This window comes from Metarhizium acridum (assembly GCF_019434415.1).
Source record: "Metarhizium acridum strain ARSEF 324 chromosome Unknown scaffold_72, whole genome shotgun sequence".
In the NCBI taxonomy this organism is placed as follows: domain Eukaryota; kingdom Fungi; phylum Ascomycota; class Sordariomycetes; order Hypocreales; family Clavicipitaceae; genus Metarhizium; species Metarhizium acridum.
Genome location: NW_027094019.1, coordinates 776295 through 794086, shown reverse-complemented (window position 1 = coordinate 794086; position 17792 = coordinate 776295). Strand labels below are relative to the sequence as shown.

Sequence of the window (17792 nt, the reverse complement as noted above, 5' to 3'; positions counted from 1 at the left end):
GCGAATGGGCTCTGGGCAAGACAATATACTGTGTCTCTCTCCCTCGTCACTTGAGCACCTACACAGGTACCTACCTACCTAGGTAGGTAGCTCGGTCGTGCTGTTGGCCGTCGCACTGATGTATTGCAGGATCAGTTGATTGCTTTGGCGGCCCGTCGAGTCAATGTCCACCCAGAATCCCAGAAAAGGCCAAAAAAAGGTCAGACAAAAAAACATGGCCAAATGGGACACCGGCTCCTATGGGTCGTGCAGGCGAGGAAGCATCCAGGAACAAATCATGCCAGTATACTATTAGGTAGGTACCTAGGCCGGTACCGTCCTCCTCATAAGCATCCGTGGACATGGCCAACTATCTGACCGCAGACTGTAGATCATACAATCAGTCGGCCAAGACCTTCAATGGGCGAATGCATTGGGCTTGCGTACTCCGTACATACATACAACATCCCAAGCCCAGGCTTGGTAGACGGGCCGGCACATCATGAGAGACATGGAATCATCCAACCTCCCATCTCCAACCCTCGCTTCGGTGAAGGTAGATGATTGTGCTGTGGCTGCCACTGTTGGGGTTCGAATGTTTCTGCGCTGGGAGCTGCCTGGCCATCACACGCGCGGCAATCGTCTGCCGTGGTACAAGCAAGGGTGGTGTGTGTGCGTGTGGCGAGAGTCCCCAAGCTAAATTTCACGCCTCATAATACGTAGCGTGTATAACAGTTCCTCCGCCCCTCCCTCCCAGGCGACATATCGTCGATGCACTTTTTGATTGTTGTGTGCAAACTACCTAGGTACCTCGGCATTTAGATATCTCGTACTGGCGCATCTTGGGATTCATCTTTCAAACGGAGCAGCGATGGGCGACCGTGCTACACATACAGTAGGAGTCTCCCCAAGCGCCCGAGCAGCACAAGGCGTTCCATGCCATCTTCCCCCATCATCTCGGTGAAAGGGCTCGGGTGTCCGCAGGCTGATGAGGCGCTTGAATGGGCATCCTTTTGTGGCTGCGGCGCGGCGCCTGAGTTGGCAGTATGGATGGCGCCGACAACAAATGGACATCTCGGCACACTCCTCGGACCCAATTCAGCCTTCTTGGGACGTATTATGACGCCGCCATACCTTGTTGCAGATATGCAGAAGCTGCCCTGAGATACAAGACACCACGAAATGAATAGAGGTCGCAAAGAGGGCAATTACCTAGTATTTTCCTTTTCTTTTGATGCCCTCATTTCTGCTTTCGTCATCATCCCTATCGCGGCACAAATATTGACTTCGTCTTATTTGAGAGGGAGGGCCGATGACACTCGCCTGAGGTTTGTGGACTATTGACAGGGGTGAACCTTGCCCGGCATGGAGCGAGAGACATGGGCCTCGACAAGCTGCCTTCCACCGTCTTGAGGGGCAGATAGGTAGTCTGAAAGCCCTCTGGGTACTAACCCAAATCTTTCCAACATATCTTAAAATGCCCCAAATCTGTTGTATACCTGCGACCAAGGAGACCCAAAAGACTGGCCTGCCTGGAAGAGAAGGTTTCCCCTGATAGCCTCAAATCGTGCCTCACGAAGTGATGTTGACGTGATTACCCGTTGCTGACCCCATCTTGGGACGACGAGTGGAGCATGAGCAAATGAGATTCTCGCATGGTGGTTTAATTGGGTTTGGGAGAGGCGCTCTCTCCCATTGTTGTACATGTACCACCACCGAAGGGTGAAGAAGTGAAGACCACAGTTGATCTGCTCAGGCTGGTGAGAAGATCAATGATGTACGGGGTACCGGCGCCAGTAAAATGGACTTTTAGATTTGCATCTAGGTCATCAGAGTTTTGCAGCCGCCGTAACTAAAAAGGTAAATCGACGATGTGTGTCCTAGATCGAGCATCTAAGGCACGCTTGCGACCGAACAGCAGCGCCTTGTGCAAGATTTGGACTTATTAGACTCGTGTTGTCTCCGCTGTAAGACAGCCGTTGCCTCTGCATAGGTTGTGTCCACATGGAGGTGTGAGCCTGCAGGTTGCCATTCCAGGCGCAAACCGAATAATGCGTGTTTAGTTGTCCTCCAGGCGCACATGCAAACACAATACGGGAGCCAAAAGCGGATACCATCACTCAACGCTGAGAAGTCAATGGGGACAGACACTGTGATTTAGTGATTTAATATTGCCCAGTGAATGATAGCAGAGTTGCGCAGGGTAGAGCAGGTCCGACAGGTTTATACCGAGTAAAACATCTGTGACCAAGCATTAGTCGGGCTACATCTATTCCGGTGAAGCATTACCTGTACCTAGGTCCAGATAGGAAGCACCAACTGAATGCCGGTGAGCTGGCAGACCGCTCCCAGAAGACCCTGTGCATATGTCAATTGGCTGTCATTAGGGGCTGACATGCCACCAGAGTCGGCATCGACTTGTCGACAGGTACCTACCCAGGTAGGCATTTGGCTGTCCCGGCCTCTTTCTGGTGCCTTGCCCGGTGGTTCTGAGAGGCCTAGAGCTTACGCTGGTGGCGGTGGGTTGGTGGTGCTTCGTTATGCGGGAAACATCAACGTGCCTCAAGGGGTTGTCAAGCCCAGAAGAGAAGCTTGGTTGGTAAGTTGGGCCGTGACATCAATCGAGCCATGTGGTGTGTCGTGGTCGACATGGGTATCCCAGATCGATGTCGACAAGGGAGGCCAAACTGCCCAATCCTGCTCGTGCCGAAAGGTAATACTCGAGAGTCAAGCATCGCAGTGCGAAGGCCTTGCGCATGGCTAGCCGTCTGACATGTTGCCCACTGTGTGTGAGAATATGAGAATATGTCGGCAAGGCCGTTCCCAAGTGAGAAGATACAGCAAATGATTGAAGACAAGGTATGAAGCCTTCCATCGTACAATGGGTTGTAAAGTCGTTTGAGAGGGCTCCAGAGCTCGCGCAGGAAGAGTGGTGTGTTATAAGATCGAAGGGGCTTCTCGGCCGCCACGAAGCCTACGTGATAAATCCTGCAATATTGGAATGGTTCAAATTGGGCCTACATGGTTTGGAAGAAGAGAAAAAGGCAACAGACAGACCAGTCCTTCCCGGCTTAACTGCCTCTGGATAATCGGGTAGCTGTGATGGGATGCAAGTTTTCTCAAATCTGATAGATGCCGGCAAGGTTGTTTTCCGAGCCCCCATGCAAATGGCCCCGACAGTTTGGCGAGATGAGCAGGGAATAATGTTGAAGAGCCAAACGTTTCGAGCAGGAACCAGAACACGTTCGGCAGCCAATCTTTATGAAGCTTTTTTGCCGAACCGTGACCGAGTTGACCAAGAGCACCATGTTTAGAGTACGTATTAAAAGCACCCACAGTTGTTAGACTGTCCACGAGCTGTCGAACATTAACCGCGGTGGTGGTAGTACTGATGATGATGATGAAAATGATGTTGGCAGCTCAGACTTGCAGGCTTGAGAAATGCAATCGGGTCGACCACTCTCTAAGAATGGCGAATGTGCATGCAACCTTACAGACTCGTGTTTAAAAGTCTCGCCATGGAAGGAACAAACCACACCATGGCCGGCCCTGGCAGATCCACCATGTAGTTGATGGGAATATTTTCCATCTGCTTCCAAGTCAGATGCTACCAAGACTGACCCCCCCCCGTATTACTCATTTCTCTTCTCCATGACCAATTGGCAATGGACATATACTAGGCACAACCAGCTTAAGCAGGCACTCTATTTTCTGCCAGCTTTTGGAATGGGGCAGGAGCGTCCCGAGGGTTTGCCAGATTGCCGCGAAGCCCAGGGACGTCACGGGGCTTTAGTGCCTTGAATGCCACCACAACACTTGAGGGGTGGCAGACAGGCAAGGGAGGCAAGGGAACCCCTGCTACAGATTTCCAAAGTCGAGAGCCGAGAAGGCTCCCCCGCCTACCTCTGTGTCTGTGCAAACACTTGGGACTATCCCTCGCCTCTGCGCAGTGAATTGTCTATGGTCGGCCGCACTGGGTCGAGATACCAAGGCACTGTCAAAATACAAACCGGAGGCCGATAGCCAGACTGCCAACTAGGTAGCCACCTATGATTGTATTGTGCAAGTACACACTTGGGGTAATAGATTCGACAAGGGTGTGCGGTGGTGCGGCCGGCCCTTTGCAGTGTGTGCTCGTGCGAAACACATCTAGACACATCGTGGCCCAGACAGCCCAAGACGAGCCGATGAGGCGTGCTGTCGGCCCACCCACCAACATCCCGGACAAGATGGCATGGCAGCTGGATACAAAGTGGACGATGCAATGAATGAATGGTGCTCTAGACGACATCAGACAGCACCAGACGGCACCAGACACCAGACATCTCCAACTCCTATTCGAGTATCCGGCAGGAGGCAACACACATCCACGCTGAGCTGCCGGGATGTCCAGGAGGGCCAGGATCTCAAGACCCCCCGGTTGATCCACCCGACACCAATCCAGAGCCGCTGCCGCCCTTGAGTCCCTGTTCCAAGTCAGGTTTGTGTGTCGTGTGGTTGAGCAACACTCGCCATTTTGGCATCCTCTTTGGAGAACGGAGTAGCGGAGTAGGGACGACGAAGGCGCCTTTGCCACCCAGGTAAGGCTTCCACTAGCCATGCCTCTTTGAGGCCTCTGTCACAGAGCATTGCTGGGTCGACAGGAGACGGGTGTGATGGAAACGACATTTGACACTCGACATAGTTTATAGCAACGCGCCATCCGGTGCCTTTTTGCTTGGCTTCTTATGAGAGTTTGTGCAGTCTAAAAAAGAGTTTGTCGTCGCCTGGCCCCCCACGTTACCATCAAACCCACAATGGAGCTCCTAATATTATTAGTTTGTTGACAGACACCGGGTTAAGCCTTGAGACGGTGAAGTGGGTAAAGAGATAATATTAGCCAGCAGCTCCGAATGCGCTATCGCCGAAGGTTGTATCGCCGCGAAATCTATCCGTGTTGATATCAACACGTCAACAGCTTTGTTATGAATTATTTTTTCCTTGACGAGACCAAAAAAAAAAAACAGAAAAAAAGGTTGGCAACACGTCAACAGCTTTGTTATGAAGTATTTTTTCCTTGACGAGACCAAAAAAAAAAAACAGAAAAAAAGGTTGGGCTCGTCTTGACAGCTTGACCCAGGAGGGCCTGCCATCTCAGTTTTGGCACGCATGCATGTGTGTTGATAGGAGTGAGGGTGAGGATGCAGACGAAGGGACGGCGGGGAAGAGACAGAAGGCGAAAAAGAAAAGGCGACACGAAAATGCAGAGGTGGAATGACCACGCAGCCAAAGAAAGAAACAGGGAACATTCAAAACTACCATTCTGTTCAATGCTGGAGCCTGAGTGCCAGCACTGGGACTGTAAATGCGATTGTGTGTCCAGGTTCTATGAGTTCCCCAACGTTACCCTGGCCGTAGAGAGACGGTCATCGCGCTTCACCCTCTTCTCGGCTTTTGCTGAAGCTCTGATGGCCCGGGTTATTCGCTTCAACGGCTCAGCAAACAAACTGTGTTGGCCAGTCGATGGACTATCTCCATAGAGTCTCACCGTATACCACTTACGCCTCTCTAGTGCTGGGCGTTTGCTCTCTCTCAGCATCACTGCCACCATCGACCATGCCCTTCACCATGGCCATCACCATCACTATCGCGCTGGTGGGCTACACACTAAGCAAGTAAATCTATTTCCCAAGTATAAGGAGGATGACTCCAAAGTGCTCACAAAGTTGCTGTCAAAGCTTGCTGTTCTGGCGTCGTTTCAGCCAACCGCGTGGACAAGGCATAGCGGAAGCGTCCAGCTTTTGATGCGCCCAACTACTTGAATGTTTCTGGAGCCACACCGTCTGTGCAAATAACACGCCCCCATGTGCCTTCGTAAAACATACTAGGTACGTATTAGGTACCTACCTATACGCGCGCGGCCCCTGGTTCTGGTGACAGCACAACTATCACAAGACCGGCCCTAAATTATCACCAGCTATTAGAAGTCTTATGCATGGACAAAAAAAAAATTCTCTTAACGAGCTGTCTTGTCATAGCTGATGAGTTGATGATAATCACTAGAAAACCCGTTAAGGCGCTTTGGAAAGTACCTATCAGGTACGAAGAGGCACGCAACCGCGCACCTGCTAACGTCCTCACGGCAGAACCAAACGCAACCATTATATCGATCGATCCCGGGTGCCGATTCCATTTGGCGGTTGGCGGTGCACAGTTGGAGGCTTTTCGGGTTCCTCTCAGCGGGTGCCGTGCGCAGTCGCAGTATAATGTGATGCTAATTGGCGCTTGATCGAGAATACCCAGGTGCTAACAATATGGGACGGACTACCGAGTATGTACCTCCTGAAGCCCTCAGGTCTCCTCTGCACCCGCACCCTGTCACTCACGCTCTCCATGTCGCATTCTCGCACCCCCCCCCCCCCCCCCTGCGCAGCACTCCATTTACTCCATTGCTCCCTCGTCCCTCGTCACTCGCCGCCTCTTCCTCTCTGGGTCCCGCCGGGTCGGTGGTTCTGGGGTCCTCGTCTTGGCCCGCCCGCCCTCTCCCAGAGCTGCTTGTGTGGTCAGGCTGCTGCCGCTCCTCGCTCGAGCGTGCCTCTCGACATCTCTCTCTATCGCCGCACCAGCCTTTCTCACCCTGCGCCGCCTGTTTCTCCAACCCTCCTTCTACCGCTCTACCCACAACCTTTGAGGTTTGTGTTGGCGACGGTGGTATTCTCTTGCACACACTCTCTCTGCTACCATTTTTTTCTTTCGTTTGGCAATACGTCGTAGACGCTTAGCCATCGAATTGCGCGTTGCCCTCCTCGTTCTTCCTTCTGATTCAAGCTGTTTTGGCTGGCCTCGCGGGTTTTGCCCAGGCTCTCCGACGCACTCCAAAACAACATCGTCGATTCCACTGCGGCCCACGCTGGCACTCGTCCACCTCCCACGACGTTCCGCTGGTCGACGGGGACATCAAACGTGATCCGCATACGACTGATCTGAACGGACAATAATCTTTGCGTGCCTGTACTTGTTTGTGCTCGTGTTGCACAGCGATTCGGCGCTGCCTACTGATTCTCCTCGACACATGCTGGGCCATCCCATCCGTCACGAGCAGCCATTACTCTACTTCTGGCTTACGAGCGCCGCCCCGACTCACCGTCCTCGCCTTCTCAGCGGAGGTGTAAACAAATACCTCGTCACTCGCACTCGAGTGCCTTTTCCACGCTTTCATTTACGAGCAGCGAGCACCTTGGCCGCCGTATATATTTTCGTCTGGCAACAAGACATTGGAGCCCCGAGCCGTTTTTCCCTCGCTGTGCCCGTGCAACACGAATCTTTCTGTCCCACGGTACCCCACGCTTGCCGAATCTGCCATTGTGTAATGGCATAGGTTTTCTTTTTTTGATCATATACTTCATCATATCGTCTTACTATTGGTCTTGTTGCAACTTGACTTTTCTAGTTTCCACCCCAACCCAGCGTTTCACTCGTCTTGTCACGTAGGCGTGCTTCAAGCAGGGTCTCCTCGGCTTCCGTTCTCCAACTCCCGGAGCACCTAGGCGTGCGGCAACAAAAGCAACTACGCAACTCCATTACCATTATACTAGGCGTCGGTTTCGGTTATTAAGCGAGAACATCTTCCTGGGGTCGTGCCAACTGCAGTTTAAGCGGCCATGGCCGCCAACATGCAGCAAATGGCTGGGGCAGGCCAGATGATGCCCCAGCAGCTGCGACGGCCGCCTGCTAATTCTCACCAGATGCAGCAACTGGTGTATCAAAAGCTCCTTCAACACTCACAACCACCAAATGGGTTAACCTGGCAGGGCAACGTTAGCCTGAACGACCGCATGGGGAAGACTATGGACCTGTAGGTGCCCAACTTTCTTGAATTCACGTGGCTGCCCAAATATCGTCAAGCCTGCGGCGAACAGGAAATTAACAACTTTTCTAGCATCTCAAATATTGCGTTAGGAATCTCTAATTTGGACCACGTGCGAGCCGCGGAAGTAGGCTGCGATTTTGAGCGTAAAGTGTTTATGGAATCACCCAGCAAGGTTTGTGCCAAGGGCTTTAAACGCCTCGTTACTGCTTTGACTCGAGACGTCCGCCGACTAACAACCGCGCTTCAGGAGGCATATGATCAGAATATGGCGAATAAGACACTAGAGTTCTTCAAAAAGCGACAGGCAAACGAGCCCAACATCCAAAACAATCTAAATGCCAATGCACAAGCTCAGGCACAGGCCATGATGAATATGCAAGCGGCCCAGATGGGCCGTGGTTTGGGCCAGGTTCAACAGGGTTTTCAACATCTTCAGCACCAGGTGCCACCCGGACAGTTGCCTCAACAGACGCAACAGCACTCTCAGCTTCAGCAACAGCAGATAGGTATGGGCAGGGCTATGGGTCCGACCCAGCAAGCCATGGCGATGCAGAATCGGCAGCCACAGCAGTTTCCCAACGACATGTCACGACTCGCCCAGTCGGATAGGGCCAAGGTTATGGATCTTGCAGCCAAGATGATGGCCCAGGCGTCTGACCAGCAAAAGGCGTCTACGCGAATGAGCTTACAGCAGAGGCTGTCCCCTCAACAGCTAGCAGAGTTCCAGGCCCAAGGGAAGGACCCTGTGGTTTTGTTCTTCCAGAATCAGGCATTCCAGGTGTTGAAAAATAACATGAATCGCCTACAGGCGCAGCAACAGGCTGGAGCACAGAACCAGAACGGCGCACAGGCAGCTACAGCAGCCATGATGCAGCAACAACACAGCCAGCAATCCTTCCAGCAACGGCAGAATATGATGAATGCCGGACAGCCTAATGATTTTTCCCAATTCACCCCGAACATGGAGAGCATCAAGGACCAGCAGATGACTGGACTCATGGCCCAGCAGGCTGGCCAGATGGTTGTACCAGCTAGCACAGGAGGCGCCCAACATGCCACCCCTCAGCCTGGTAACCAAAATATGCCGGTTGTCCAAGGACAGAATCAAACACCTCGCCAGGGCCAGCAGCAACAACCACCGCAGGGCGCTGTCAATCTTCAACAGATGAAGATGAACCAGGCCGCCCAACAGTCTCAAAATCAGTTACAGATGAAGATGCAGCAACAACAGAACCCCCAAAACGGTATGACTGGTGGCATGCCTCCTTCTCAGAGTCCGGCAATGAACACTTTGAACACGCCAGTATCTCGCCCGCCAGGCGGGATGAACCCCATGGGTGGTCAAGGCATGGGCCAAGGTAATGTTCCATTCGGTGACCAGCGTTTCAACCAAGGTACACAGAGACCCAACAATCAAGCTTTTAACAACATGCTGGCCAACATGTCTCCAGAACAACGGCAGGCAATCCAAGGCCTTCCTCCTGACAAGCTAAACGAAGTCCTTAGGCAGTGGCAGAGCCAACGACAGGAACAGATGACTATGACTGCTGGGCAAATGAACCAGCAGCATCGACCACAAAACCAGTTTGCTGGGCAAATGAACTTGAACATGGGTGCTGTGCAAGGAGCTCAGAACCTGCAACAGCCTAATGGAGGCCTGCCCGTCAACCAACCGCAACAGCCACAACAACAGATGCAGATGCCGCGGATTCCAATCCAAAATAATCAGGCTCATGCGATGATGGACGCCATGGACCTTCCCCCACAGGTTCAGAACATCGTCGGACAGCTGCCCATGGAGGTAAAGAAGTGGCGAGACTTGAAGATCTGGCTCAATCAGAACAACACCTTGGCCTCGACAACTCGTAACCAGCTGGGTGCGCTTCAACAGAGACAGTTCCAGATTCTCATGCAACGACGAGCATCGATGCAACAGCAAGCTGGCCAAAACCCGAACGTAAATGCCGCAACGATGTCAAACGCTGTAGGGCAGATGCCCAACCAACAACAAATGGGCATGCAGCGGATAGTTGGAAATGCGAGTTTGCCTCACCATGTTCTCCAGGTAACGCCACAGGAGCTCATGCAAGTACGAAATCAGCGATCCAATTTCAGCCATATGCCAGACGAACAGCTACGAGCAATGGTTTTGCATCTGAAAAGACAGACTTTCCTCCAGCAGCAGCAGCAACAACAACAACAACAAGCCCAACAGATGAGAAATCAGCAGCCGCAAGGTCAGACTCCTAACCAGACGCCGAACCAAGCACAGCAGCAAGCTGGTGGTGCACAAAACCGACTGGGTGCTGTTCCGGTGCCAGTGCAGCAAACACCACAGCCGCCGAACAGGACCCCTCAATCGCAGACTCAACCCAGTCCTGCGACTATGGCCCAAATGGCCTCTATGCAGCCTACCGGGCAGAGACAGCAAGGCCAAGTGGCGAATGCCCAAGCACGGATCAACAGCCAAACTCAACCCACCCCCAAGAGCCTCAAGCGACCTAGTACCGATGATGCCGCAGATACAACAACGACATCCAACACAAGCACTCCTGCACCCACTCGGCCTATTTCACAGCCTAATCAGTCGATGCCGAAGTCGCTGCCTACGCTCAATCCACAGCAAATCGCAGGACTTAGTCCTGAACAACGGGCCAGATATGAGCAATTCATGAAATTCCAGTTGACCGGCCAGACGCAGGGTGCAAACGTGGGTTCGCAACCTACTGCCGACGCCCTTGCCCGACTTCGGACCATCAGCCAAGAGGAGCAGCGCCAATTCAGTCAAGAATCTATGCCTGAAATCTCAATGATCCCGCGAGAGCTCGGCGAAACGGGGACCAAACTCCAGCGTATTGCCCAAGATATGAATAAGGTTAGCCGGGGGCTCACCAAATGGTACTCGATCACCAGGGACGATGCCCGAGCCAAGATGTTTTTCCGAACTGTAAGTAGCCGAAAGCGTACTCCTCATTTCGGCACTATGGGCTTGTGTTGGCCAAACTATTTTGTTGCCGAATTTGTGCACATAAAACTAACCCGCGATTTGTAGCGACTGCGTATCATGAAGCAATTCTCTGACGGCGAGACGATGAAAGTTTTGAAAGACAAGTTTAGCATCAATTCTGCAGAAATTGATCAAGCCCGGGCTATGTTGGAAAGCATGGCCAAGGACCTAGCAGCCAGCATGTACGGTAGAGGAATGATGAAGCCGGGCCAACAAGCACCACAAGGCCAAGGAGCTAGTCAGAATCAAATTGCGCAGTCACAGCAGCAGGCCCAGCAACAAAACCAGCAGTCTCAACCTGCACCCCTGAACGCGGCCAATCTGGAAAAGAATGCGCAGGCACTCAAGAACCAGCAAAAGTCTGCCAGCAAAGGTGGCGCCTCAGTGCCTCCCGCGCCGACAGCTACGCAACCTCCTTTCTCCTTCGGAGCCTCGTCACCCCATGGAAACCCTAGCTATCTTGGCAAGCCCAAGGATGTTATGAATCTTCAGCTGCCAGCTTCTCGCAAGAAGCAGAAAGTTTCTGGCCAGCAGCCGGGACAGACGCCACAAGGCGCGACCCCTTCACCAAAGACAGCTAAGAATGCTTCGCCAGAAATACGACGCTCAGAGCCTCCCAAGCCAGTGTTCCTCTGCAAAGAGCCAGAATGCGAAACGGCCTCGTTCGGCTTCCCAAGCGAACAAGCGTTGCAGCAACACGTTGAAGAGGAGCATACCAAACCCAGGGAAGACCCCGTCAAGTTTGTCAAGGAAAATCTGGCGCTTGCTCTTGGCTTGGAACCTGATGGCAGTCCCAAGAAGAATCAAAAACCAGCTGACGGTGCAACTGCGATGAGCCTATCAACATCGAAGCAGGGCCAGACACCCAAGAATGTTGCAGGAACGCCAATATCACAGGATAATGCTATGAAGAGGACCGGAAGTGCATTGAGCAAGAGTGCGGATGGCAAGTCAAAATCGGATGCCGCGGGATCCAAGCAGCCCACGCCGAGTGCCTGGGCCGGTTGCACCATCGATCCTCAGGCCTTGCTAAGCAACCTCGGTTTTGAAAACGGACTTCCCAATATAATCAGCGACGCCAACTTGTACCGCTCTTTGACTCCAAAGGACACGCCCGAGTCCAGCAAGGATAGCGGCTCGAGCGAGCCAAACAGCGACATTTCGGAAGGGGCGGCGCTTGAGATTGATATGACGTGGCAAACATTTGACCCGGACCTACTCCTGGACCTTGACAATGCGTCTTTGGAAGGTGATTTGAGCGGCCTTGACCCGACGTTAGTATTGGATCCCCCTTCAAGGGCCCCGCCAGACTGGGAGGACATTGATGACGACTTTTCGAAACCATTCCAGCTTGATATGAGCATGTACTCAATGAGCACCTGATGGTCCATTGATCGATCCATGATTGATGGAATCGACCATGGGGCAGGTTAATGCGCAAGCGACCGAGGCAGTATTGTGAATGTTGGCGACGCAAAAGAGCCAAAGTAATCCGTGTTCCTACTCTGATGTGGTCAAAGCACAAGATGCAACTGCTTTGTGCTTTGTGTTTATTTTTCTGTTTCTCCTGTTTCTAGTTTTTTCTACGTGGGCTCGTGTCGCTTGGGACACTTGAGCGTTCAGGATATATACCCGACTGATGATACCGGCACGCATATGGACGCAGGCACTCTGGAGTGATTTGGCGACAAAAAGGAAACTTTTTTGTTTTTACTACTATTTTTGATGTTGTGTTGTTTTCTTGGGAAGAGGGAAGGGAACGGATGGATGGGGGAGTGGAGTGGAGTGGCTGGATTACTTTGCCATGAAAGAGTCTCGAGACTCTCTTCCAAGTGGCAACTGGCACCGGCGTTTGCAACTTTTGGAATGCTTTTTCTGCGAATTGGATCACCTATGTCCTCCCTACCAGGCATTTGTAATGCGCGTCAGGGGCTTCTGAAGCCAGTGTTTTTTGCTTCTTTTTTTCAATAACTGGGCTGATGTGTACCTCATGAATAGCGAAGTTGGGATGGGGAAGTAGTGGTTAAGGAAGTGACATGACAATGTTGCGCCTTACATGTCTCTATTGGCACTACCTATGCTTTTTGTTTTCAGAGACATGAATGCCGGACAAGTTGTCTTGAGCGATTTTATATAATGCGATATGTCATGCCATATTTCTCCGTCCCGTCGTGACCTGAATGGAAATTGGTTCAAAGTGAAAGGTTCCGTCTGCCCTTTATGTTTGTTTCCTTTGGCGAGGTTTAGCGTCGGGTCGGCGTCGGGTCGGCCCGCGGGTCCGAATCCACACTAGTGGACTACGGCATGGACGCCGATGATTTGCTGAGTCGTGTGTATAATTGCGCGGTAGCAGACTTTCTCATCATGGGTTGGGAAGGGAAGAAAAAACATGGAGCGACAGAAGGAAACGACGCGGCACCTTTATACCAGACCTACGAGGTATGTGATTTCCCCCCTCTTCCCCCCCTTCCCCCCCTTCCCCCTCGGGCGGACGACCCCTCGACCCCTTGCTATAGAACCAGTAGTGCTATAGATTGTACGAGTAATGGCACGGCAAAAGCGGCACTCGGACCGCCTTTTCTACTCCCGTCCCCGTTTTGTTTATTATTATTATTAGTAGTTTCTTTTCTTTTCTTTTTTTTTTCCCCAAAAACCTGACGAGACCTTCTGCGAAAAGCGGTATAAGCTAATTCACTTGGTTGGTGGGCACAGGACAAAAGGTTAGATGTGTAAAAATATTATTCTTGTCTTGTTTTATTATTTCTATTGCTTGATTCGGAGAATCGTGTCTTTCGGATTGGGCGTGCAGCTGAGCGATGCGGGTTCAGCTGGGACGGGGAAGGTGTGGGCGAAGCGGCGGGCGGGCGGGTGGGCAGGTAGAGAAGGGCGGATTAATCATGCATAAGACCGGCATTTTGCTGTACGGAGTACGGAGTAGTCGGGGGATAATCAGCTCTTGGTATATATATATATATATATATATATATATATATATTTTTGCTTGCTCACTTGGATGGATTGGTGGAGGTTTTTTTCACGCAAGCTCACAAGCAGCAAGACAAGCAAGTTCAAGGCTTTTCTCCAAAGGGCACGGCGTCCCATCGGACGCGGCGCAGGTGGCGCGCCTGGTCCCTGATGTCGGTCCTGGCATGGAGCCACCTGAAGTTGTCGACGAGTATGACGGAGCCGCTCGGCAAGTCGGACGCCGGGAGGTGAAGCATCGCCTGGGGAGCCAGGACGTGTACCATCTCCAAGGCGGCGTTGAGCTCGTCGAGGGCGGCGGCGGCGGCGGGCGTCAGCGGCGCGAGGATGTCGCGCCTGAAGCGCAGGGCGCCGCGGCCGCGGCTCGTGGAGAGCAGCCGGCCCGTGATGCTCGTCCTCTCGGGGCTCTTGGAAAACTCTTTTGGGACGGCAATTTCGAACTCGTCCCTTGCGAGGGCCAGCCTCGTGCGCGGGGAGAGGTGGCGGAGGAGCTGGTCGACGTTTGCGACGGAGAGGGTGCCGCCGCCGAGGTGGTCGTGGCGGAGGATCTGGAGGGCGAAGAGGCGCGGCGTGGGATCCTCGTAGCTGCAGTCCGTGTGCCAGGGGAACTCGGCCATGGTCTCGGAGCGGGCTTGGTGGTTGCGCGTCTGGAAGTCGGACGCGGCTGGGCGCACGTCCCAGAACCAGCCGCGGCTGGCGCTGTGGGAGACGGGCAGCCTGTGGCCGTGGTGCTGGTGGAGACTGGCGATGAGGTGCTCGAGGTATCTGCTTTCTGGGTCGGGGAAGTCGAGCGTGACTTTGAGGATGCCCTGGCTTTGGAGGTGGTGAGCGACGACGTCGACGTGGCTGGGCTGGCGGGCGTGGAGGAGATTCGGCGCGCGGAGGTGAGGGACCGGCGAGGAGGAGGACGCCGCGGCTAGGGAGCGGTGGTCGTGCGAGTTGTGTGATGCTTGGGCTCTTGGTCTTCGTGCTGGCCCGAGGGAGGGAGTGATGGCTTCATGTTGGAGGCTGGTGCTGGGACGGAGGGGGCGCATCGTGACGCCGCGTATAAGCTGTTGGCGCATGGTGTATGAGGGCGCCGCACGTATGTCTGCCCGGCATCAAATGTCAAGAGTCAAATCAGGAACCTGCAAGATGGGAGCCAAGGAGAGATGCGGGAGAGGGCCATGTTGTGAAGAGTGGTCAACGTCTTTAGTCCATTATCAACTATTTCCCTTTCCTCGATGCCGTCTTCTAGACCGGCCAGCAAACACCGTCGGGTGTCGAAAGAAAAAAAAGGGTACTCGGCTTCCTCGCATCCCTCGTGAAGTATACAACTTGCCATAAGCCAGACTGACCCGTGTGAATCCACTCTTCAGCTCACCTTATGCCGTCATTGCATCTTGGGCTCAGCCGAGGTGGTCCTATGTCGTGCGATAGACTAGGTTCCCGGAGAGTCCGCGGCCGCAAAGAATGCATAGTAGGAACAAAAGGGTGAGCTTTTCTTTTGTCACTTTGAAGCATGAGTATGGAATAGGATAGGCTAGCGGGTTTATTAAGCAATTTGTTACAGGGTTTCTTTTTTAGCATGTGCATCAGCGAGGAAAATAAAAATGAATAAAGAAGCATCATGTGCGAGACTCGTCACACATGATATTTCTTTTCCTTTCCTCCACCCCATAGCGCCATGTGGTGAATGAAAATACATTGGCAGCTCAAGTTTTATTGAATAGAGCACATCGGTATTTTTTCCCAAGGTTTTTGGGATTGCCGACGCCAAGTAGTGGATTGTGTTCTCAATGCAGTGTGACAACAACGTTGGTGATGCCGACATAAAGATGCATCTCTGCCAAGCTGCTCCGAATCTCTTCAACGGGTCAGCGGAACAAGGCCTTTCTGATGAATGACAATCAGCTTTCGAAACGATCAGGCTCTCAAGGCGTCCACTTGACAAGTGGCCATCTGTTCAATTCAACCTGCGGCGCACTCCGTACATGGAAACGGAAGGCTATCCACGGCTTCCAGTAAGAACGGATTCAGCAAGATGCAGAAACCAATGAGAAAAACGCCGTTTTATAAATCTTTGCTTGAACCCTGTCGAATAACCGAACACATCCAGGCGCCTCCGGTGCTAATGGCGCAAATTCGATCGGGCCCGGTCCGCCACACGCCTGAGACCGAGTAGTTTGCCGTGAACGACGTGATATGTGCCCACCAAGGGATACTGGGCCCTACTGCCAGAGGCCTTTACTACCACGTCATATAGCCGGGGGTTGATGCGGCGCTGCACGACGCAAGACACCCCTGGGACGAGAACGGGGCTCTGCAGGCGCTCGAGCGCGGCAACCCATTCACGCGGCTTCATCTCATTGCCGAACACGATGCCAGCTCCCTTGCCGCCTCGCACGGGCTTGAGCAGATATTGTTTCCTCGAGTCGGGGTCCTGCTGGGCCAGCCTGAGCAGCTCGTTCATCTCCCGCGACCCGGGGATCGTGGTGTCCGCGATGCCAGCGTCGAGAACCCGGGCCTGTACCGGGCTAAGGACGCCCCGGCTTACAAGATTGTCGAGCTCCTGCTTGACCACGCCGAGCATCCTCTTGTCGTGGACTAGCAGCACCGTCCGCATGTCATTGAAGCAGCGGAGGCTAATTTGCCGCAGCATCTCTGGTTCCAGGCCCGCCAGCTCCCGCTGGTGCAGCTCCAGCCCCAGCTGGTGAATCTCCTCGACCAGCTCGCCGGCTTCCGTAGTCCACGATGCGGTTGCCGATTCGTCGGTGTTGCCAACGACGCAGCAGAGCTTGAAGCCAGTCTCGCCCTCGGGATCGGGCACCAGTCTGAGGTCTGCCGGCGTGATTGGGCGCATTGATAACCCAGGGCGCCGCCGCCGCATGACGTTTACAAACATGTGTATGTCCATGCCCAGCTCCTCACCCCGGAGCAGATGCAAAGGCAGCCCCGGCTGGAATAGCTGCATCAACCCGTCCAAGAGCTGCATATGAACACGCATGCATTAGTCCCTGCAGCACAGTGGGGAGTGGAGGCATGTCAACCCAACACCTCTTACTCACCTGGGCTGAATCTGTTGCGCTGGCCAAGCCAAGTTGGCGTAGGCCCATGTCGTCGAGTGCCTCTTGGCCCAGAGCCTCATGCATGAAGCCGTTAAAGGAAAACCGGGCGTTGATTTCGGTTATGCAAAAGACCTCGCCCTCACCGGGCTCACCATTAGCCGCCGCCTCACGGGACACTGGCCGGTTGTCTTTGATGAGAAAGTCTGGTCTCCAAGACCCGCGACAGGACGGGAATGGCGTCGCCTTGCCCCGAGAAACCTGGTCGTCGAGCCATCGCAGCAGCTCTTCCTCGTCCTTTGCGAGCGGCATCCGCTGCGGGAAATTGGCTTCCTTGTCAGACCACCACCTCTGCACAATGTCGGTGACGGCGCTGGTCAAGGCCTCGTGAAGGCTCTCTAGATGGCCTTGATGGCGCTGGTTGACGAGGATGGGACTCGGGCAGTTGGCTTTGTAGGAATCCTTGGGCCACACATGCCCGGGGCAGAGCCGCAAGAGATTGTCCATCAGCTGGCCGTACTGCCTCGCGCAGGCAGCAGTCCCGTCTGCGGCTACAGCAGAGGCCACGGGCTCGTAGCCATTGGGACCAAGCCCAATGTGAACCTGTTGAAGGAATGGAATGGCCGGAGTCTCCATTTCTGGTCGGTTGGAGCTGCGGTTGAAACTGGAGGCTTGAGCCAGCACAAAGCGTGTGAAGTATCACCGAAACCTATCACGACCAGAAAAACTGGCCCAGACGGCAAGCCTAGCCATCTCGCTTGACCTGTTCTTATACTCGACAACGGGATCGGCATCACAGCTCGAGAACAAAGCCTGACAGCAATTGTGGAGGCACGTCGACATGGATCCCCGGTCAACAAGCCTCGTAGGACCCTCCAAAGAAAGTATGGAGTGGGCAGTACGGAGTAGTATGTACGTACCTATCTTTGTA

At 53.5% G+C, this 17792-nt stretch overlaps 5 protein-coding genes across 5 annotated transcripts; 3 read left to right on the top strand and 2 right to left on the bottom strand.

The window, feature by feature from the left end:
* Positions 1 to 5159: 5159 nt before the first annotated feature.
* On the top strand, positions 5160 to 5498 carry J3458_007014 (uncharacterized protein; the record flags this gene model as incomplete). Its single annotated transcript, XM_066119160.1, has 1 exon — positions 5160 to 5498. One exon carries the CDS (start codon positions 5160 to 5162, stop codon positions 5496 to 5498), a length of 339 nt encoding a protein of 112 aa, XP_065975796.1.
* Positions 5499 to 7619: 2121 nt separating this feature from the next.
* Positions 7620 to 12218, top strand: J3458_007013 (uncharacterized protein; the record flags this gene model as incomplete). The annotated part of the gene is made up of 4 exons (XM_066119159.1): positions 7620 to 7813; positions 7898 to 8000; positions 8076 to 10775; positions 10881 to 12218. 4 exons carry the CDS (start codon positions 7620 to 7622, stop codon positions 12216 to 12218), a joined length of 4335 nt encoding a protein of 1444 aa, XP_065975795.1.
* Positions 12219 to 13139: 921 nt separating this feature from the next.
* J3458_007012 (uncharacterized protein) lies at positions 13140 to 13568 on the top strand (the record flags this gene model as incomplete). The annotated part of the gene is made up of 2 exons (XM_066119158.1): positions 13140 to 13274; positions 13548 to 13568. 2 exons carry the CDS (start codon positions 13140 to 13142, stop codon positions 13566 to 13568), a joined length of 156 nt encoding a protein of 51 aa, XP_065975794.1.
* A 335-nt stretch (positions 13569 to 13903) lies between these two features.
* Positions 13904 to 14881, bottom strand: J3458_007011 (uncharacterized protein; the record flags this gene model as incomplete). Its single annotated transcript, XM_066119157.1, has 1 exon — positions 13904 to 14881. The coding sequence occupies one exon, from the start codon at positions 14879 to 14881 to the stop codon at positions 13904 to 13906; it is 978 nt and encodes a 325-aa protein (XP_065975793.1).
* A 1046-nt stretch (positions 14882 to 15927) lies between these two features.
* Positions 15928 to 17497, bottom strand: J3458_007010 (uncharacterized protein; the record flags this gene model as incomplete). The annotated part of the gene is made up of 2 exons (XM_007808570.2): positions 15928 to 16785; positions 16865 to 17497. 2 exons carry the CDS (start codon positions 17495 to 17497, stop codon positions 15928 to 15930), a joined length of 1491 nt encoding a protein of 496 aa, XP_007806761.2.
* Between the last annotated feature and the right edge of the window lie 295 nt (positions 17498 to 17792).